The sequence below is a fragment of the Microcebus murinus genome, chromosome 6, assembly GCF_040939455.1.
Source record: "Microcebus murinus isolate Inina chromosome 6, M.murinus_Inina_mat1.0, whole genome shotgun sequence".
Taxonomy (NCBI): Eukaryota; Metazoa; Chordata; class Mammalia; order Primates; family Cheirogaleidae; genus Microcebus; species Microcebus murinus.
In genome coordinates this window covers 95,615,422-95,638,709 of record NC_134109.1, presented here as the reverse complement: position 1 = coordinate 95,638,709, position 23,288 = coordinate 95,615,422, and the positions used below count along the sequence as shown (strand labels likewise).

The window sequence follows — 23,288 nt, the reverse complement described above, 5'->3', positions numbered from 1 at the left end:
ACAAAGGATCATAGATAAGGTCACCGTATGTGTTGGTGACTGTCCCTTTGTTATCCTGACACCTTAGGTGGATCCATATGAATTTGCCATTTTGTCAGTCAAAAAGAGTCAAATATCGGCATTTTCACATATGTCCAACTATCGATCAGTAATGGTGTCCCCTTTCACTCTCACGGGGCCTGGTAAAATGATGCATGGAACGGAAGTGCATATTTGCAGCTTCTGTCCACCCGGGCAACAGTGGCCCGTGAGTGGACTGTGGTCCCTTTGGCCAGGTCTGTCCACCTTCTCAAAGCTCCTCTCCTTGCAGGGTGTAAAGCGAGACCTGCTTCTTACCCCCAAGTGCCTGTACTTAATCGGACGAGAGAAGGTCAAACAGGGCCCCGACAAAGGCGTTGTGAAAGAAGTCCTGAAGCGGAGGATCGAGATGGAGAGGATCTTGTCCGTGTCCCTCAGGTGAGTGGCAGAGGGGTGGGGGCAGGGCTGCCTGGTCTCTCCTCGGCATCACCATCCGCCCTTCCAAACACAGCCCGGGGAAGGCCGGGCAGGGCTCCTGAGCTGTCAAAACCAGGATGAAGAGGATCTTTCTTCCCAAAGGAGACCTGATCTCTGTGGTCTCAGGGAGTCCTGATAGGACAGGATTAATACATCACGAAAAGGCCGGGCGCGGTGGCTCACGCCTGTAATCCTAGCTCTCTGGGAGGCCGAGGCGGGCGGATCCTTTGAGCTCAGGAGTTCGAGACCAGCCTGAGCAAGAGCGAGACCCCGTCTTTACTAAAAATAGAAAGAAATTAATTGGCCAACTAAAAATATATATAAAAAAATCAGCCGGGCATGGTGGCGCATGCCTGTAGTCCCAGCTACTTGGGAGGCTGAGGCAGGAGGATTGCTTGAGCCCAGGAGTTTGAGGTTGCTGTGAGCTAGGCTGACGCCACGGCACTCACTCTAGCCCCGGCAACAGAGTGAGACTGTGTCTCAAAAAAAAAAAAAAGTCACTACAAAAAAGTCACCTTCCAGACAGCTCCCCTAATCAAGGGATACTCAGCTCTATTGTTCCCATAAAATTTTAGAAATAAACCTAGTGTTATATGGAACACATGGGCGAAGAATTTCCCCTATTGAAGTGGAGCCAAGGGTTCAGGGCCCTGTGCCCTGGCCCACCTCACCCGGTTTGGACACCTGACGCGTCTCACCAGCGAGGGTCAGTCAGAGGTGTCCTAGCAAGGGAAGTTCCTCTGGGTCCTCCTTAGGACTTCTTCGGGGACTACAAATTGGTCTCCATCATTGGTGGTGCCAGAGTCCTCGCCAAATGCTCCTGTAGCTCCAGGTTCTCGGGCAGCTGGTGGTGGCGGTGGCAGTGGCATTGGCCCCTCCTGCCCGTCCTCCACAGGGCCCTGCCCTTCCTGTTGGCACTCCAGCCTCATTTTCGCAGAGGGGCTCCTGTGTGTGAGGAGCCCTCCCAAAGACCTCATGTTGAGGGCTCCTGGGCTGAGTTCCTCTGCTGAGAGCAAATCCATCCTCCCCGGCCGCAGAAGACTGAGAACAGAGGAAGAAAGGCCGACCTGGGCCTCTCTGAGGCTAATGCTGCCTTTGCATTAAAGTAGAGATGTTCCAGTCACACGGGAACGATGGAATTGGGACACCTCTCGAAATCCGTATTCTGCACAGAGGACAAAACTGCTGCACTCAGGGAAAAGCAGGGGATTTGTGTGCTCGGGCGTCCGACTTGCCGGGCTGGAAACCCCGGCTCCAGTGCCATAATCCAAAACAGATTTCTAGTTGTGTCCATTCTTGCCTGTGCCTCTGTGGTTTCTGATTCTATCTGTTCCTAATTTCCCCAGATAAAGGGCCAGGCAGTGCAGTGAGGTTAAGTGTGTGAAACATGCCAGCCCAGGATGTGGTGACGTTTCTAAGCAAATGAGGCCCCTGGTCTCCTTTCTGCAGCCCCACCTCGGGGAGGTCTCAGCACCCCGGGTTGCAAGGAAAAGCTCTTTGGGTTACAAGGAGCCCAACAGGAAGCCTCTTCCTTCGTGTTTTGTCCTTACCTGGTGCACCCGGGCTGTGCTGGGTTGGAGGGACCGTGGACACTAGACTGTAGCTGAAGGCCAGGGAATCGCGGCTCTAGGACACACGTGGCCGTTATTCTGAGAGTGATGATTGCTCTTTCTGTTGTTGTTGTCCAGGTCTGTCTGCACTTCCTCTGCCCACCGGGGCAGTGCTCGTGGGGCCGTAATAAATAGTCCTAACCCAGCCTCATTCGTAGGGAGCACTGACACTTACCGTCTTGCTGCTAAGTCCTTGGGCTTATCACACATGGACTGTTCACACTCAAATTTCCCCTTCTGCTCCTTTTATTTTCCTTCTCCCACAGCCTCTGGGGATACAAAGTCTCGTGGCAAAACCAGCTTCTTTTTCTTCTTCTTCTTCTTTAGTATTCATGGTCTGGAAGTTTGCTTCCTTGTGGCCTTCCCTTTTTTTGGAGGATGTAATAAAATGGTTTTCTCTGACTCTAAAGAAACAAAGAGAGAGACTCTGAGTCATTGAACTTGTGATGTCTGCATGTGGCAGTGGCTGAGCCTTGTACTTAACAAAATGAATGTCGTTCCCTCGTTTCCTTTATACACCGAGGGAGGCCAGAAATGAGAAACCGCGTTGGGAAAGCAACCAGAGGGGCTGATGGAGAATGGATCTGCAGAATGGATCCCAGAGTGGATATTAGTCGTGGTACCAGACTACTGAGTGTGTCTGTGTGTGTGAGTGTGTGTGTGTATGTGTGTTCACAAAGCACTGCAACACTGGCACACAGAAAGATTTTAACAGTTGTCCTTCAACATCTGTATGTGTTTCTAAGGATTTATGAGACGTACTAGTTGACTGTTGGCTGAAATGGTATCACCAGATGCCTCTTCTAGTTAAGACTTATCAGAATCCCGTAAGCTTGATCTTTTAGCTCATCTCCAACTCTTTTAGCTTAGCTAATGTCCATGCACACAGCTGCCTATGCAAACAAAGCAGCCATTTGAAAAGAGTTACAAGACAACGTGGAAAAGGTGAGCATGGCTAAATATTGGATATGAAGGGTGTATGAACATGTCTTTAGGTGTGATAATGATACTATGGTTAACGTTATGTAAAGAGACTTTATCTTTTAATGATACACACTGAACTAAGGATAAAATAATATAATATTTTTACTTTGCTTTAAAATAAGTTATTTTAAAGTCGTTTCAAAGTGGGGCTGTAGCTAAATATGGTCGCCCATGGATCGATAATTATTGAAACTTGTTGACATGTGGTGGCTCATTCTAATACTCTACTTTTTTATATATTTGGAATTTCCATAATAAAAAGTTTTTCTGATCCTCTAGTGGGCTTTAAATTTTTAGGAGTCTTTACCTTTTGTAAATATACTGATATATGTCTAGTTGAATTATAGTTAAAAATTTTATAAAAGCTTTTATTTACAAGAAAAAAGAATAGGATCACAGCAGGTAAAAGTAGAGCCAATAGCTCATAGATATATAAAGACTACGGTTGCTGAAAGGGACTCCAGGTTAATTTGAACAGGAAAAGTCCTTATCGAATGAAAGTTAGACTAAAACACTGTGGCTTCTGCAAGAAGGTCAGGAGGTTGCGCACCAATACAGAGTTGGGGTATCAGATTCCTGAGTTTTGGTGTGTCTGTTGACAGATGGCCATGCATCAGTTTGTTTGGATTGGGAGAGGAGTTGTTTTCTGTTTTTGTTTTTTTGAGACAGAGTCTCCACTATGTCACCCAGGCTAGAGTGCAGTGGCATCATCATAGCTCACTGCAACCTCAAACTCCTGAGCTCAAACGATCCACCTAACTCAGCCTGCTGAGTAGCTGGAACTACAGATGCATGCTGCCACGCCCAGCTAATTTTTCTATTTTTTGTAGAGACAGGTTCTCACTCTTGTACAGGCTGGTCTCGAACTCCTGGCCTCAAGCATTCCTTCCATCTCAGCCTCCCAGAGTGCTAGGACTACAGGTGTGAGCCACCATGCCCAGCCTCATGCATCAGTTTTCAAAGGACCTTTCAAAAGCTGGTTCTTGTCCACATACTGACCTGGCATCTTTCTTATTTGAAAAACTTAGTTTGCGAGAAGGGTGGCCACAAGGTGTAATGACCCATGTTCTTGGCTGTCCTATTGTAGGCGTTAAGATTGGTGCCAGGGACTCTCATATTTGGGGCTCTCTGAGGCTTCTCATATTCCTGCTCATTCCAGCCTCTGACCACCAGAAGGCTAAGACCGAAAGCTACGGGGCCGCCTATCTGGGTCAACAGACTTGCTAATTATTATCTGTAATTAGAAAAACAACCTATAAGACTGTGCTTTAGACACAGGCTCCAGCCCCCGGGCCATGACATCCTACGGTGTTTTATTGCCTGTATGCCTTAAACTTCCTGGCAGTAAGAACAGCCCCTTTCACGACCTGTTCTGCTGAACCGAAGCATTTCTGAAATCTTGACTTGCTGTGGCTTTTGGGGTCTGGGAACCTGGGTGTTGTCAGCACTGTTGGGCTGAGTGCCCACCTGGTGTGGAGCCCTGGGGTTCAAAGGTGAAGGAGGCACAGTTATTGCCTCAAGGAGCTGCCTCGTGCTCTGGAAGGGAGAACGGTCACCTGAATCCACGTGCGCCGTGCAGGTTACAAGCGTGCAGAGTGTTTGCCAAGGGTACTCCTGCGACACAAAAGAGGGCAGTGGGCCCTTGTACCTGGGAACCAGGGCAAACTTCCCTGGGCACCAGCACACGCCAGGGCCGAGGCCGGGCATGCGTAGCCAGGCTTTCTTAGAGGTGGTAAGAAGGATCCCAAACTAGTGCCACCGGTTTCCCTGAGTGGTAGAGTTCTGGGCAAGGTTTCATCTTTTTGTTCTTTTTTTTTTTTGAGACAGAGTCTCGCTTTGTTGCCCAGGCTAGAGTGAGTGCCATGGCATCAGCCTAGCTCACAGCAACCTCAAACTCCTGGGCTCAAACAATCCCCCTGCCTCAGCCTCCTGAGTAGCTGGGACTATAGGCATGCACCACCATGTCCGGCTAATTTTATATATATATATTTTTTTTTTTTTTAGTTGGCCAATTAATTACTTTCTATTTATAGTAGAGACAGGTCTTACTCTTGCTCAGGCTGGTCTCGAAATCCTGATCTTGAGCGATCCTCCCGCCTGGGCCTCCCAGAGTGCTAGGATTACAGGCGTGAGCCACCTCGCCCGGCCAAGGTTTCTTTTTCATTCACCTCCGTATCTTCCAGTTTACTACAAGGAGCATATATTTCACAATCAGGAAAAACTTTTAGAAAGGCAGGGCTAACCTTGGAAATTGCCTTTTCAGCAATTTATTAAAAATAAAATTAAGAAAGAAAAGAAAGAAAGAAAGAAAGAAAGAAAGAAAGAAAGAAAGAAAGAAAGAAAGAAAGAAAGAAAGAAAGAAAGAAAGAAAGAGAAAAACAACTCTTTTAGGACTTTGCCCAGTGTTTTGTAACCAACATTTTTGTGAAGAGGATATATTGGTTAAGAGAGTAAAGCAAGATTTTCTAGTGTTGTCAGCAATACAATAAGCCACAAAGTAGCGGGGTCTAAAAAACAAGTGCAGATCCAAGCCAGAGCCCAGCAGAGGATCTTTCTGCACGGGGCACAGTGCAGACATCCGATGCGAGGAATTGCAGCTTGAGCACACGAAGAAGTCAGGGGTGAAGTCCAAAGATAAGTCTGATTTTTAGAATAAATAAACATAAAAGCTTTGTTTTCGGGCCCAGGAGCAGGGGCTGGGGAGAGCGGGGCGAGAGGGAACCCTGGCCTGGGTGAAGATGGCTTTGCTAACGAGGGCGCCTGGCCCGCTGGAGTGGAGGGGACTTTGAATGGGATGGCTAAAGTGTCCAAACACATCTCTTCTCATGTCCAGATTCACGCTGGTAATTGGCCTTGAAGTGTTGGCCTCCTTGCTTGTTTTCTTTATGGTAATGAAACTCCTAATAAATCTAAGCACATTAAAACACTCAAAGTTACTTGTGTTGGGCTCGTGGAGGCCTGTTGAATAATCCCCACCCTGCTGAAAGGTCAGCCAGGCAGCCAGACGTGTCCAGACATGTCAAAGAGCGCTTCGAGAGAAGCCACTAACGCGGGAGGGAGTTTCAATCCTTAGCCACGGGCCAAAAGGTGGTTCTCCCCCTCGCACTCTTTTCCACGGCGTGCCCTCCCTGCCCAGCCTGGCAGCTTCTTACACCTGTGCTAGGATGCTTCGCCTTGGTTTTATTAATTCCAGATGACTTGAGAGAGCAGTTTTGACATAAGCTCTGCTGGAGCTTTGAATTGCGTGTCTCCTTGGTGCTGCAGAACTGCCCCGCGGGCCTCGAATCGCTTTTGCACACCCTGTGGAGTGACAGAGGTGAAAACAGCATGTTCTTCAAACCACTGCTTGTCAGGGTTTATGCTATAACTCAGCTACCACAAGAGTGGTGGGCAAGAAGCGTGGTCGTGCTGTAGGGATGTTTGAAAGTTTAAACTTTTGAGGCAGTAATAATGACCAAGTGCTCCGCCCGAATAAATGCTGCGCTTCATCCCAAAACGCCCACAAAGTGCTCTGACTTCGTGTCTAAGGGGAGCTCTCTGGCTCACGCTGCTTCAGTACACAGCTTGGCCGTGAAAGGGCCAAGCTCCTGTCCCCGGACGCTCGTGTCTTGCTCCTAGTCGACTCCGGTCCGCCCCTGTGCTTTGTGGGTGCTGCCACTCTGCACCCACACATCGGCTGTGCCCTGTTCCTACCTTAGACCCTGTTTTTTCTCCTGTGCATTCGTTACCAAGCCTCTTTCCTCCGGGAAGCCAGAGGTTGAGGTTTCAGGCACAGAAGCTGTCTTAGCCAGCTTGTCCTGCTGCTAGAACAAAATGCCTGAGACCGGATAATTGATAAACAACAGAAAATTGTTTCTTACATTTGTCAAGACTGGAAAGTCCAAGATCAAGGTGCAGGCAGATTGGGGGTCTGGTGGAGGCCGTCTTCCTCATAGATGGCAGCTTGCTGTATCCTCATGTGGCAGCAATGGTGACCTGGCCTCTCATGCCTCTTCTATAAGGTCACTGATCCACTCAGGAGGGCTTCACCCGCGTGACTAACCTCCTAAAGGCCACACACCTTAATACCAACACACTGATGATTAGGTTTCAATGTATGAGGAGGGGCACATTCAGACCACAGTAGACGCTGTGGCTGCAGCTATTGGCTCCATAGCTCCCTGCCTGTCACTAGCTCCCTGCCTCAGCCCAGAGAGAGAAGGTTCCTGACAACCTGGGACAGTCCACCAAGGCTCTCCCTGCTCAAGGAAAACCCCAGGAGTTGCCCAGCCCCTACGTTGGCATTATTAATGGGGCTAAACGGAGACACCGTAGCATGCTACATGGAAGAAGAATCTGGGCCTCAAAGATTCCCCACGCCCCAGTCCTGCCTATGATCCGCTCACCTTGTCATCTGGCTTTGTCACAGCCACACTGGGGCAGAGACACCTAGAGCCCTGGGAGCAGAACACAGCTCCTGTGCACAGCAGCTAGGCTCTGGGTGTTAAAAGAACTGTCTCTTTGGCATTTCCTGCCCTTGGAGAGAGTAAAATATTACCATGGTCAATTCATTGAAACAGGTTCATCTAATTTGGTTTTTTATTTTTATATTTTTTTGAGACAGAGTCTGGCTCTGTTGCCCAAGCTAAAGTGCCGTGGCGTCAGCCTAGCTCACAGCAACCTCAAACTCCTGGGCTCAAGCAATCTTCCTGCCTCAGCTTCCCAAGTAGCTGGGATTACAGGTTCCCACCACCATGTCCAGCTTATTTTCTATTGTTTAATAGAGACGACAGGGTCTTGCTCTTGCTCAGGTTGGTCTCGAACTCCTGACTCCAAGGCATCCTCCCACCTCGGCCTCCCAGAGTGCTAGGATTACAGGCGTGAGCCACCGCACCTGGCCTCTGATTTGTTTTTAACACCTGGAAAACACCTACAATCCCGAATGAAACATCATTCTTTAAAGGGTCGTCTTAGTTATGGGGCAGCAGTAGGTGGAGATACTTGTACACTTGTATGTTCTGGAAGCTTTGGCGTGGTAGCCTCATTCAACTGAGTGATGCATCTAACAGCTGGAGTCTGTTAGATGTGTGTGCATTGTCTCTTTCCGCAAAGTCCAGCAGGTGTGGAGACAAACTGTGTGGAATCGACCTCCCCCTGCCAAGAAGCATTTCCTAAGGACTGGCCTCGCCTCAGCCCCTCTCTTCCATCCTCTCTGTAGCTCCTAACATCCCCTCCCCTCCAACCAAGCATGAATTTCTCCACAGTCCTATGCTGCCCAAACATGCAGTTTCTGGAAAGGTGTGTTCATTCCTTGTCCGACAGAATTCATTAGCGTGAAGGTGACGATGTGTGCTTGCCTGCCGTTTGTCCCTCTGGCTGGTGTATCTCTGCACTTTGATGAGTCTGTATATTCTAGCAGCACCTGGCATGCAGTATAAGCAGAGCACCGTTTGCCAGAAGGTTCTTAACAAGTGCATGTGAAGTCCAGGATGTTGGCTTCCCTCTCGATCACCGAGCTTATAATTCCTCAAGTTCACATGTTTTCCAACAGCTACAACCATACCATAAATTCAGCTAACTTGGAACTTAGTGTGGAATTGTTCCTTTTCAGTTACATTTTATTCATAACATTCTTTGTTTTTATGATCTTAAAAATATAGACGTTGAATTTGAAAATGGATTTTTTAAATATGGCCTAAATTGTCCTTAAATTCCTGCTTTTAAAGATTACGTGGAAGAAGTATTTTGATTATGCGTTTCCCATCTCATTATGAAATTCTCTGTGGCTGTGTTTTGTTTTAACGATTATCACTTATAGGAGAAAGACTACAGAAGCCTACCACTGTCTTGCAGGGTAAAAAAAAGTGAATAGAAAAAACAAAAGCGCAACCTTATTAAATTTGTCCAATCTCTTTACAGCACTATGCAAGATGACATTTTTATTCTCCATGAGCAAGAGTACGACAGTTTGCTTGAATCTGTCTTCAAAACTGAATTCTTAAGCCTCTTAGCAAAGCGTTATGAGGAAAAAACACAGAAGCAACTACCTCTGAAATTCAGCAATACGTAAGTCCGCATCTGGGGCTCAAACACTTGCACGAAACTCACAGGGGCCCATAATCTCAACCCTGGGGTTCAGGCCAGGGGGATGGGGAGGTGGGTCTGATGGCTCCAGCCCTGGGTGCCTCAGCTTCCCCAGAAGAATCTTGGAGCGTGCAGAAGATAGTCTGGATGGTTGTCCCAGACTTTGAAAAGGTCACTTTGTGTTTTTGTGAAATAATGACTTCATAGAGTGAATTTCATATATTTTGTCATTTGGACAAAAATCACCAAAATGAGGCAGGGAAAGGCAGATTTTTACATGTCACCAATAAAAGAGTATTTTATGCAGCAGAACAGACAGGAGTAGAGTCCTGCTGGAAGCAGATGAAAGTGACAGGAATGGAAGCTTAAATTCCCCAAATCGATGCATAATAAAAGCTATTGGTGGAGCATTTGGGGACCTGAAGGCTGTGGGTGGCCAGTGCATTGTGTCTTGGCTCATCTTCGTTTGTCTTGGCAACACAGTCTGATGAGGACCAGATACTGGCAGACTGTTGAGCTTCTAATCTCATATTTGCTGAGTGAGCGTTATTTAGTTTTTCTTCTTATATTCCCTGGACAGTGACATGGAAATATTCTCCATCTCTCCCTACTCACAAGAATGAGGCCAAGATAAAGCCCTAATGCTATGCTGAGGGAAACTTACAATACGAAGCTTTAAAAAATTTAAGCTTAAAATTTAAAAAGTTTTAAAAATTACGATTTTTCTTTCTTACAACTGACAAAATAGAAGTTTAAAGAACAGAATATGGGGGCTGGGTGCGGGGGCTCACGCCTGTAATCCTAGCACTCTGGGAGGCCGAGGCGGGAGGATCGCTCAAGGTCAGGAGTTCGAAACCAGCCTGAACAAGAGTGAGACCCCGTCTCTACTAAAAATAGAAAGAAATTAGCTGGAGAACTAAAAATATATAGAAAAAATTAGCCGGGCATGGTGGTGCATGCCTGTAGTCCCAGCTACTTGGGAGGCTGAGGCAGGAGGATCGCTTGAGCCCAGGAGTTTGAGGTTGCTGTGAGCCAGGCTGACGCCACGGCACTCTAGCCCGGGCACCAAAGCGAGACTCTGTCTCAAAAAGAAAAGAACAGAATATGCATTGCATGATGTAGGCGCAAAGGCGATCTGGAAAAATGAAAACTGGCTGGGGACTGTGGGTAAACCTGCCTCCCGTTTGGATTTTGGTTGCTAGTGTTTGTCTTTTTCTGTCCCTGGGTGAAGCACGATGGTGGAAGAATAGAACTTAATTAATTAACTGCCATATTCTGCACCAAGGGTCCTCAGCTGTCTTGTGTCTGGCATCTCTGAGTCCCCCACAGACACGGGACAGGGAAAACAGCTGGCAGCTCAGTGACACAGCACAGCAGGTGTCACCTGGACTGTTCCCTTCCTTCTGTCCACCGACACCCCCCCCCAGCAGTTGCCCCTGAGGCCACCTGACAGAGTGACGTCAGCACATTAGTGGGGTGCCCCCCTCACTCCTTGGTTTCTCATGGTGTCCCCCAGCGGAGTGCCACACCCTGGGCTCTATGCCCACCCCCAGACCCTACGTCCGGTTTAGGTTATGCGTCTTGCCGAATTTTACAGCGAGTTTGCCGGCGGCAGAACTGCATGGTTGGGTCTGTGAGCGCCACTTTCTCACCGGTTCATTCCACTGGTTAATTCCAACCCATGTGCTTTTTTGCAGGCTCGAACTGAAGTTGAAAAAGGAGAACTGGGGTCCCTGGAGCGCAGGGGGTTCCCGGCAAGTGCAGTTCCACCAAGGCTTCGGGGACCTGGCTGTCCTCAAGCCGAGTAACAAAGTGCTGCAGGTCAGCATCGGACCCGGGCTGCCCAAGAACTCCCGTAAGTGTTCACCGGGGCCACTGGCGGAGCCGCCACGCCACGCCACGCCACCCTTCTGCCCGAACGCTGAGAACATGTGCCCAGATCTGGGGGCCGAGAGTCAGAACATCGACTGCTTCCTGGGCTTGGGAGTAAAACATTCAACTAAAGCTACACCAGGGAAAATGGGCAGGTTAAAACTTTCTGAATGGGCCGGGCACGGTGGCTCACATCTGTAATCCTAGCACTCTGGGAGGCCGAGGCGGGCGGATCACTCAAGGTCAGGAGTTCGAGATCAGCCTGAGCAAGAGCGAGACGCCGTCTCTATTAAAAATAGAAAGAAATTAATTGGCCAACTAAAAATATATAGAAAAAATTAGCCGGGCGTGGTGGCGCATGCCTGTAATCCCAGCTACTGGGGAGACTGAGGCAGAAGGATTGCTTGAGCTCAGGAGTTTGAGGTTGCTGTGAGCTAGGCTGACGCCACGGCACTCTATAGCCTGAGCAACAGAGTGAGACTCTGTTTCAAAAAAAAAACAACTTTCTGAATGGTTGAGTACTTATGTGCAGTACACTTGGCACTATGATATTGGGTTTAAAACAAATCAAGATTAGTTAGCTTCAAATTCCCCAGCCCTTTCCAGTCAGATCTTGTCCACAATATGGACATTTTGCTCTGTGCCAATTTTAAAGAAATTGACCACATTTACCAACTCTCTGCCTGGTTTCACAGTGCCACTGTGAATCAAATCTAAGATCTCTGCCTTCCTTTTTAGAGAGCCTCATTAGAAGACACATGCACACACAGAGTATTAATAACTAGAACTCCAGTCTGACCCCAGCACTAGCGTTTGGTTCTTTTTTCTATTTATGATGTTTATAAACTTATATTTATAGTATACAGCATAGAATAACCATATATGCTATATATTTATATAATGTAGATATCTTCTAATATTTAACCTGTGTATGATCAATGAAGAGTAAGCCATATATAAAACAGGCCTTCATCAAATCCATCTACAAAGGTACACATTGACATGTACTCTCACATGGTAATTGGATTATTAAGTATGAAATGTCCAAGTTCCTTAAGTACTAAATTCGACAATTGTTATCTCTGACATTTCACCTTGATACTTACTGTTTTATTTTTATTGTGAGGTACATCCTTAGTCTTTCAGATGCATGGTTTGTCTTGTGATTATCTTTCAAAGTTTTTCTAGAGTGATTTTTGTGAAACCACGGACAAGTTAAAAATTCCTGTTATTTTCGAATATGATTTCCATCAATGCTGTGCAGACAAGTTGAAATATCAGCGAAGTGTTTGGGAAGGATATATCTGATGAACACACAGTATATCGATGGTTTAAGAAGTTCCGTTCTGGTAATTTTAGTCTTGAGGATGAGCCATGAGGGTGACCTGAGACCAAAGTGGATAATGATGAGCTGAAACCTATAGTGGAAATGAATCCATCTCAACCTATGTGTGAATTAGTAGCAAGGTTTGATGTTACTATTCCAACAATATTGGACCTTTTGAAACAAATCAGCAAGGTGAAGAAGCTGGGTAGAGATGGGTTCAATATGAATTAAATGAGCTTCAGAAGAGCAATTGTCTCAAAGTTTGCCTTTCTTTGCTGTCACGACATAAAGGTGAACCATTTCTACACCTTATTGTTACATGTGATGAAAAGTGGATTCTTTTTGACAATCGAAAGTATTCGGCACAAAGGTTGGATAAAGATGAAATGCCAAAGCAAATATTCATCAAAAAAAGCTAGTAGTATCTGGTGGTCCAGCACTGGTATTATCCTCTCCAGCTTCATGAAACCTGGTTAATCGATTACAGCAAATGTCTACTTCAACCAACTGGATGAAATGACGAAGATGCTTGCAATTAAGCAGCCAAGATGGATCAACAAAGACAGGACAATCCTCTTGCAAGACAACGCTAGACCACATGTTGCACAAACAATGCTGCTTAAACTCCAGAGGCTGGACCTGGAAACTCTCTGTCATCCGCCGTATTCACCAGACCTTGCACCCACTGACTACCACGATTTTCAGGCTCTGGACCGCTTCTTTCAAGGAAAAATATTCAATTCTCAACAAGCTGTGGAAAACATCTTTTGCAATTTCATCACCACTAGCTCTCAAGGCACCTTCACTGCTGGTATAAAAAGCTGCCGTTAAGACGGCAAAACTGTGTTGATAGTTTAGGCGCATACTTTGCTTAATTGCACTGCTTCTTGTTTGAGATATAACAAACTACACTTTTGATTTGAAATTGGACATTTCATATTTAATGACCTACTATAATACAGATAAATGCTACCATACCTTTACCTTTACATACTCAGAAAGTGTTGGTATATGTGTGTACATCAGTTGCTACTTAGTTGCAGAAAACAGACAGTACATTTCAGTGGGATTTTTTATTTTTTTTAGACAGGGTCTTGCTCTGTCACCCAGGCTGGAGTGCAGTGGTGTCATCATAGCTTACTGCAGCCTCCAAATCCTTGGCTGAAGCGATCCTCCTGCCTCAGCCTCCCAAGTACCTGGGATTACAGGCACATGTCACCAAGCATGGCTTATTTTTTTATTTTTGTAGAGATGGGGATCTCATTATGTTGTTCTGGCCTCAGACTCCCAGCCTCAAACAATCATCACCCCTTGGCCTCCCAAAGTACTAGGATTATAGGCGTGAGCCACCACACCCGGCATCAGTGGGAATTTTGAAGGGATATTTAACCACTTTGGTACGGTGCTCACCGGCCGCAAAACTTGTCCACAGCCGGCACTCAGTCCACACGATAGTTTGTGCTGTGCATTGACAACCAATCCGTTTTGCTCTTGTGTGATGAGGAAAGCTTTAAAGCACTGAAAGCTTGTTTTAGTTTACAGGCAGCTTTACTTGTGATGTAAATCAGAATAGGTAACATGTACATATATGTTTTTATTACGTTACTATTATTATTATTTTTGAGACAGAGTCTCACTTTGTTGCCCAGGCTAGAGTGAGTGCCTTGGCGTCAGCCTAGCTCACAGCAACCTCAAACTCCTGGGCTCAAGCAATCCTGCTGCCTCAGCCTCCCGAGTAGCTGGGATTATACCATGCCCAGCTAATTTTTCTATATATATTAGTTGGCCAATTAATTACTTTCTATTTATAGTAGAGACGGGGTCTCGCTCTTGCTCAGGCTGGTTTCAAACTCCTGACCTTGAGCAATCCGCCCGCCTCGGCCTCCCAGAGTGCTAGGATTACAGGTGGGAGCCACCGCGCCCTGCCTATTACATTATTTTTAAATGTTCACAATTTTATTTTGATAAATGAAAAATTAGAAAAGTCAATTCAAAATCATAGTTTGATTTCATTCATATCATAATGAAATAAGGCAAGTTTTTAAATATTACAGTAAATTTTATTCTTTTTTTTTTTTTTTTTTTTTTTTTTTGAGACAGAGTCTCACTTTGTTGCCCAGGCTAGAGTGAGTGCCGTGGCTTCAGCCTAGCTCACAGCAACCTCAAACTCCCAGTCTCAAGCGATCCTCCTGCCTCAGCCTCCCAAGTAGCTGGGACTACAGGCATGCGCCACCATGCCCGGCTAATTTTTTGTATATATTTTTAGTTGGCCAATTAATTTCTTTCTATATATAGTAGAGACGGGGTCTCGCTCTTGCTCAGGTTTCGAACTCCTGACCTCGAGCAATCCGCCCGTCTCGGCCTCCCAGAGAGCTAGGATTACAGGCGTGAGCCACAATTTTATTCTTTAGTATGATAAATTTTGAGGCATGTGGCTACACATAGGCCAACATTACATTGTTTATAATAGTATCTAGTACTATGCCTTTTATTATTTTTTGAGCATATAATACATCTTCTTAATGGATTTTTCCTTTTTGTTTTATCACTATTTTAAGGTGCTGGAAAATGTCTTTCTCTAAAACGCATGAGATTTTCTGATGCAGTACAAGGGTTGTATTGCCTCGATTCGGAGTACTGTCATGGAAGTTTTGTTATTAACGCTAATGTTGACTCTCGGCTGTGCGCCTTCATATCACGGCTGTTGGCTAAAGTCGATACTCGGCCATGCGCGTTCATCTGTGGCTATCAACTATAGTCGACGCTCGTACAGAAGTGTTTAATTAAAAGAATGTGGGCAGGGTTAAGGGAAGTAGGGAACCCAGGAAAAGGACCAGGGCACAGAGCCGGGCAAAGACGGGCTGCAGAGAAACCAGCAGGATGTGTGCGGGCAACTGCAGTAGGCCCCCACAGTGGAACGTTGCCCAGTAGGGTGTTTCATTAGGTCTTGCTTGGGAGAGGGGCGGGGTGCATACCAAGCCACTTCCCACTGTCCCTGGGCCCACACGGTGAGTTTGCCCAGCACCTTCCCTGGGATATGGAGCCCCAGCTCCTTTGCTGTGTCTACACATGCCTTGTCACTTCCTACCCTTCTCCACTCGTCTTCTCTCCTCTTTACAAGAAGTTCCCTCTACACCCTTCTTGCAACTAATTAATCCTACCCTCCTTCCTGTCCCAGACCGTATTTATTGTTTTCCTACCCAAGACATGTGTCTCTGCAAAGATCTCATCTGCCCTTGCCCCCCATGGCCTTGCCACCCAGACCTAACTCTGGCCCACAGTGATGTTCCATTTGGCCCTCGCTTGTTTCAAACTCTTTCATGTCTGTATCACAGGGACAAGTTCGCTTCTGCCCTCTGTGTTTAACTGGAAGACTGTAGACCACAGACTCTTGCCCTAGGCGGACGTGCAGTCATTGCTGGAATGTGCTTCATCCCGAAGCAGATGATACGCAGCCATCACCTGCTCAGCTCCTTTGCAGTGTTTAGAACATGAGTGGAAACATTAAAATGTTCCATCTGTCTCTTTTTGAAAGTCTGCAAAAATAGAAATGCTTTGTAAGATTATCAATACATTTTTGAAAAGCCACTGTTTTTAACGTATCAAAACTGCACCTCTGGCCGGGCGTGGTGGCTCACGCCTGTAATCCTAGCACTTTGGGAGGCCGAGGCAGGCGGATTGCTCAAGGTCAGGAGTTCGAAACCAGCCTGAGCGAGACCCCGTCTCTACCAAAAATAGAAATAAATTAATTGACCAACTAAAAATATATATACAAAAAATTAGCCGGGCATGGTGGCGCATGCCTGTAGTCCCAGCTACTCGGGAGGCTGAGGCAGTAGGAACTCTGAGCCCCGGAGATTGAGGTTGCTGTGAGCCAGGCTGACGCCATGGCACTCACTCTAGCCTGGGCAACAAAGTGAGACTCTGTCTCAAAAAAAAAAAAAAAACTGCACCTCTATAAACATATGCCCCAATCCCACCCTCCCACCAATAGCTACCGTGACAGGACTGTCCCTTTCGCACTGCAGCCAGTCTCCTGCAATCCTCCTGGGACCTGGACTCCAAACTTCTCAAAAGTTTTCCATATGCAAAGAACCATCAGGAGCCATAAAACCTGATGCCATAAAATAGCACTTATTTTAACTTTGCTTTGCTTCCTTATTTCAAGGCCCTACCAGAAGGAACACCACCCAACACAGAGGTTATTCCAGTGGGACTCAAAATGCCAACTACCCAATGAGAGCCGCCCCTCTGCCCCCAGGTAAGCCAAGCATGCACCACAGTCTGGACCACTAAATCTAGATCCTAGCTTATAAAATATGTTTGGGAAGAAACCCATCAGCTAATAAATGCACACAGATCAGTCAGACATGGGCCATTTCAGTGCCAGATGTACATCTGTCCCCCAAGGTATCCCCCTTTATCCTTGGGGGACACCTTCCAAGACCCCCAGTGGATGCCTAAAACTGCAGAGAGCACCCTTTGTACTATATATACCTTTGCAGTTTGAGGTGCGACAGCAAAGCTACTAGAAATTTCTTTTTCCTGCTTCACGGTTTTATAGAGAGAAGCTCTGTTCTTGCTGTAGATCTTAGCAACCTCAGCATGCAGGTTTGTTCTTTCCTTATTAAGTTGAGAACTGTCACCTTGCCACTTAAAGGATGCACTTGATGGCTTCTCTGTGGCATATCTGAATCGCCAGCATCTCTCCTCTTGCACGTTGGGGCCGTGATGAAGTAAAATAAGGGTGCCTTGAGCACAAGCACCGTGACACCATGACAGTGGATCTGATAACCGAGCCGGCTACTGAGTGACTAACGGGCGGGGAATGTCCGCAGGGGAATAAGCTGGACAAAGGGGTGATTCATGCCCTGGGTGGGACAGAGCCGGACAGCACACAATTTAAAACTTAGGAATTGTTTACTTCTGGAATTTTCCATTTAATACTTTTGGACCGCAGTTGACCACAGGTAACTGAAACCATGGGCAGCGTGGGCAGGGGGCTACTATGCAATATTTTATAACTACTTGACAGCTAATGCATGAATTAAAAAAAAATCCATTCTTAGGAAGGACCCAAGGGGACATGCTGTTAAAAATAAAGTAAAATCCAAGGGGATCACAAAATTGTCACAAGGGTCACCCTTGTGTTTCATATTTCTCATTTTTAATAATAACAATATAACTTGCAGATCAATACACTCTACACCTGAATTTAAGACTTTTGCCACTTCGAGTGTGTTCGGTGTTTGAAGGGCACTTTCAAAATTCACAAAACGTTCTTCCGTCCCTCCCAAAATTCAGTTCATAGAAACTGCTCCCGGAATGTTTGAGTCAAGTCACTCGGCTCAAATCATCCCAGACAAGAGACTCCTGTTTGTACTGATGTCCAAGATAAGGAATAAAATGCATTTCTTTAGTCTCCTTCTCTGGAGTCTCACAGTTGTATGCTGAAATGTGAACAGGGGTGCCCAGCAGTGAGAAACCTCTTTTGGGGTCCCCATCCTGCCTTGGCTTACCTATATCTCCTCCCCTCTTCGTTTATCCTTGAAGAAAATCCAAGCACAGAGGAACCTAAGAAAAGCGATGTAGTATTGTATTACTGCTTATGTGCTGGATGCCTCTTGCAGGACTGTGGCCAGGACCACCTGAAAAGCCCATTGGCCCCAGCTAGGTTGGCCAAAGTAGCCTCAGACCAAATCAGGCCACAAAGTTTCCGCCCTTGAACATGGCTCCCAAGCTCTCTAAGTAACAGTTTCCCCATCGATAAAATGAGCCTTGGACCTGGATCCATTAGATCAGCACTTCTCAAACTATCTGTGGTGAAAGATCAGGGTTTTTTGTTTTTAGAGTTTTTTGTTTTGTTTTGTTTTTAATTCCCAGTCCATTATAAGCCCTACTTTTGCAAAATATAATTAAAATGCCTTAGTAGAAGAATGGAATGTGTAAAACATACAAAATATAAGCCAAAATTTCTTGGTGTTAGATTCAACAGACATGAAATATGTCTGTCCAACTGCTGTGAACACTTCTAAATGCTCACAATCAAATCTGAACTTACCCTGGGCTGCTGGGTCTCCAGTAGCAGGTGGCACGGCCCATCTGGGGACCCCAGTTCTAGTGTCACTGCCCCAGGGCGTGTCCCACTCTTAGATGCCCTCTCCTTTCCTGGGCTGCAAGTGGGGTCTCACTGCCCTGCCCCGTCCCAGACACTGTGGGGAGCCCATGAGCAGCCCACTGACCAAGGGGAACTGCGCAAGGTGACGAGCCAGCCAAGTATCTTGCTCAAGTTCTGGGCAGCTATAAGAAGCAGAGCCGGAACTGAACCTCTAGTCCGTCTTATAAACCTTAAGGGTCGTCCCAGTGGTACCAGAGAGTCCTCTTAGTCTGGTTGTAACAGGTTCATTGGTGCAGCTCACCAGAGCGGGCCTTGGAGAGTCTTGATCTTCTTGCCCACTCTGCCCACATCTGTCAGTGGAAGAAGAGACAAAGGCCTTTTCACGCGTAGCATGGAATGATAATGCCCCTTTTGGCCGAGACCCGTGGTTTGGAGCCCATCACCATAGTCCATTACTCACCTGCTGCTACTGTGGCCTTGGCTTGACATCGCTGTTTGGCCGAGAGAGCTTGCTGCACCTGGGCGGGTTCGGCCGGGGGTTGCGTTGCCCTTGCTGGGTGGCGCCCCCCCCACCTCACGCAACGAGCTCCTGCCAAGGCGTCCAGACTGACCGCTTGAAAATGGGTGTCCAGTTGTTTAAACAGCTGCCTGCCAGCCCTTGTCATTTTTCTTAGAGCCAAAAATGTGCCTGCCGGCCGGGCGCAACAACTCACACCTATAATCCTAGCACTCTGGGAGGCCAAGGCAGGTGGATTACTTGAGGTCAGGAGTTCGAAACCAGCCTGAGCAAGAACGAGACCCCGTCTCTACTATAAAATAGAAAGAAATTAATTGGCCAACTAATATATATAATATAAAAATCAGCCGGGCATGGTGGCTCGTGCCTGTAGTCCCAGCTACTCCGGAGGCTGAGGCAGGAGGATTGCTCGAGCCCAGGAGTTTGAGGTTGCTGTGAGCTAGGCTGACGCCATGGCACTCACTCTAACCTGGGCAACAAAACGAGACTCTGTCTCAAAGAAAAAAAAAACAAAAATGTGCCTGCCGACTAGCTGCAAGCTTACCTTTCCTTGACGGGGTGGCTTTGGAACCCTGAACATCTGGGGAGTCTACTGTCAAGTTCAGCAAGCGTGTGCTGAGCATCTGCTATGTTCCCTGCACTTCTTGGGCAGTTTACCATGTATTGACTCTATGGCATTGTACACATTAAATATACACAGTTTTATTTGTCAATTACACCTCACTGAAGCTGGAGGGAAAACAGTATGTTAGCACTAATCATCACAGTATATTAGCAACAATGCCCTTCATTTTTTCATATGGGGAAACTGAGGTTCAGATAAGTTAAGTAACCTGCCCTTGGCTAATGGAAGAAATCTGGAGAGTCTTTTGGAAAAGGATCAGGAAATTTAAGCTTGGTTTTCTTCTCCATTCTTCTCTCTAGGGTACCATCAGAATGGAGTCATCAAAAACCAATTTGTGCCACATCCTCACGCTCCTGGAAACCAGAGATCCAATCAGAGAGGCCTGCACACCTCCATGGCCCGCCCACCCTTGCCGCGACAGCAGTCCACTGGCTCAGACCGAGTGTCACAGACCCCGGAGAGCCTGGATTTCCTCAAGGTCCCGGACCAGGGAGCTGCCGGGTAAGATTCCCACATCCTCTGGGTGCAACTGACCAGCTCCATCGACATCAATAACACTAAGCGTTCAGGGATGTCTTTGGGCTGTCGGTGCACGGTTCTAAAGTTCAGTTTGCCAGCCAAACCCTGTAATCCAGGACCCAGGGCTGTGGGGCCTTGGCTTGCATTTCTAAACACGCAGCCCAGTTGATAGCACACAGCTCGTTTCATTCTCGGGGGAGAGCTCATCTTGGAAACATCAGAAGAGGGCTCCCCTTCATCCCCGGGGTTCAGTTACTCTGTGACCATTTTTGCTCTTTGAGGAGCTCCCCACACAGTTGAGGAAGAATGGGGGTTTGACTTATGTCCATCTGCTCCTGCAGTTGCAAAAACACAACAGCTCAATCTTTAGCATCATTAAGAATAACATCCTGAGGCCGGGCTCAGTGGCTCACGCCTTTAATCCTAGCACTGTGGGAGGCTGAGGTGGGAGGATCGCTCAAGGTCAGGAGTTCAAGACCAGCCTGAGCAAGAGCGAGACCCTGTCTCTACTGAAAATAGAAATTAATTGGCCACCTAATATATATATATATATATATATATATATATATATATATATATATATATAAAATTAGCCGGGCATGGCGGCGCAAGCCTGTAGTCCCAGCCACTCAGGAGGCTGAGGCAGAAGGATCGCTTGAGGCCAGGAGTTTGAGGTTGCTGTGAGCTAGGCTGACGCCACAACACTCTACTCAGGGCAACAGAGTGAGACTCTGTCTCAAAAAAATAAAAAATAACATCCCAGCATTCTATGAGATGTGGATGTTTGTTTAAGAACATGGATCTTTGTAGCTTTGCAATGAGAGCCTCACTGCCTTTCTAGAATAGAAAATGAACAGTGGCGAAAAGAACCCAGGCTTTTTAGCCTGAGGAAGTAAAGATTGCTGGAACTCTGTGGATACTCGAAGAGCTATCAGTGTGAAAGGGGGAGTCACATGGATAGAAGTAGGGCCAACTGCAAGACCAGTGAATGCACTCGGCCAGGGGGTGGATTGTGGCATCAGTAAAAGAACATTCTAGCAACACAAAGATGAGTTGTCCCCGGAAGTACTCAGGCGCAGGTGGGCGGGAATCCCCAGGCTGGAATGTGGTAGAGCAATGGTGTCAAGTGTCAGATGAGGGAGGGTGAAACCCGGCAGAGAATCCTATTTCAGCTGCTGTTCCCTGCACAACATCGGCCCCACAGCTCACCCTCTCTGCGCTCGTTTCCTTGTCTGCACGCCGACGCAATACCAGCAAGCTTGCAGCGCTGTTGGGAGGACTAGAAATAATGCACAGGAAACACCTAGCGTGGTGCACGGCATGTGAGAGCTGCTCAGTTGATGGAGATGATGATGGCGATGATGAGACACACCCATTATCTCACGGTGGTTGAACTAGTGACTTTTTTTTTTTCTTTGAGACAGAGTCTCACTCGGTTGCCCGTGGCGTCAGACTGGCTCACAGCAACCTCAAACACCTGGGCTCAAGCAATCCTACTGCCTCAGCCTCCCGAGTAGCTGGGACTACAGGCATGCGCCACCATGCCGGCTAATTTTTTTTGTATATATTTTTAGTTGGCCAATTAATTTCTTTCTATTTATAGTAGAAGGGGTCTCCCTCTTGCTCAGGCTGGTTTCGAACTCCTGATTTTGAGCGATCCTCCCGCCTTGGCCTCCCAGAGTGCTAGGATTACAGGCGTGAGCCACCACGCCCGGCCGAACTAGTAACTTTTTTTTTTTTTTTTTTTGAGACAGAGTCTCGCTTTCTTGCCTAGGCTAGAATGAGTGCCATGGCGTCAGCCTAGCTCACAGCAACCTCAGACTCCTGGGCTTAAGCGATCCTCCTGCCTCAGCCTCCCGAGTAGCTGGGACTACAGGCACGAGCCACCATGCCCGGCTGATTTTTTTATATTATATATATTAGTTGGCCAATTAATTTCTTTCTATTTTTATGGTAGAGACGGGGTCTCGCTCAGGCTGGTTTTGAACTCCTGACCTTGAGCAATCTGCCCGCCTCGGCCTCCCAGAGTGCTAGGATTACAGGCGTGAGCCACCGCGCCTGGCCTGAACTAGTGACTTTTAAGGAATCTTTCAAGTCTGCGTGATTCTCAGTGGTGGAGTAGTTCTGCCTGCTGAACCCAGTATCAGGCCACTGACTGCAGCCTACTCTCTCACCTCTTCTCCCCCTCAAGCCCACATCCGTTTTCCATTCCCTCCATGTCTCTAGCACAATGAAGAAGTTTCCAGTGAGGGTGAGGAGACTTGTGTACAAAACAGACCCATTCTGGGAGAGAAACAAGAGCTCCTTCCTGTCGGTGGGCAGCTACCCATTCTCCTCCATGCCCCGTAATTAGATGTGTGTCCTGCCTTGGCAACTTCCTTCTAAAGATCACAAAGCTCTTGCGAACTCGACCATGTTCTCTCCAGCATTCCTTTTCCCCTGGCAAGTCTTACCTCATTCCCTCATCTGGGCTACAGATAGGAAAGCACCCTAGTTTTATCGTACAGACGGCTATGGATAGAGTGAATGGCTCGCATCATTAGGTCATTAGGCCTCCCTCTCTCCCTCCCTGGTGCTCTCTCCCCACTTCCCTTCCTCTTTCCCCAGCTCTGTGTACAGAGCTGTATCCCACTCGTTCTAACGGCCATGGTTTCCTTAGTGGCTGGTCTAAAGCAGTGGTTCTCAAACCCTACTGTGCAGCAGCCTCACCTGGAGGGCTTGCTGGCCCATTTCAGAGGTTCTGATTCAGTAGGTCTGGGCTAGGGCCCCAGAAATTACCAGTTTCTACCAAGTTTCCAGGTGATGCTGATGCTACTGATCTAGGGACCACATTTTGAAAACCACTGGTCTGAAGGCACTTGTTGTCTAATTGACAACAACAAAGCCCGGGGAGATTAAATGTGAAAGGGAATTGGAAGGATGCTGTTAACAGAACTTTCAGTCTGTAACCCAGACTGCACTATTCAGTCGGATAAACGTCGCTAAAACAGCCACGACCCCTCCAGGGCCCGGTTTGATTGTCCTAGAGGAGGCAGGGGATTGCAAGCAATCAACAAGATGCACCAAATCTCTGAGCTCTGTCTGCTAGCTTCCTACTTGCTTTGGTTTTGGCAAGCACAACCATCTTTCCAGCCTACTTTGCAAGCTACAGACTTGCA

The 23,288-nt window shown here is 47.1% G+C and overlaps 1 protein-coding gene across 1 annotated transcript in view; it reads left to right on the top strand.

The window, feature by feature from the left end:
- Positions 1 to 23,288, top strand: part of MYO1E (myosin IE) — a 205,251-nt gene that overhangs the window by 169,306 nt on the left and 12,657 nt on the right. The window contains exons 22-26 of the mRNA XM_076004428.1: positions 311 to 456; positions 8,988 to 9,134; positions 10,850 to 11,007; positions 16,520 to 16,612; positions 19,911 to 20,112. Of these exons, the coding sequence (XP_075860543.1) occupies positions 311 to 456; positions 8,988 to 9,134; positions 10,850 to 11,007; positions 16,520 to 16,612; positions 19,911 to 20,112 (746 nt within the window). The remainder of the gene's footprint in view (positions 1 to 310; positions 457 to 8,987; positions 9,135 to 10,849; positions 11,008 to 16,519; positions 16,613 to 19,910; positions 20,113 to 23,288) is intronic.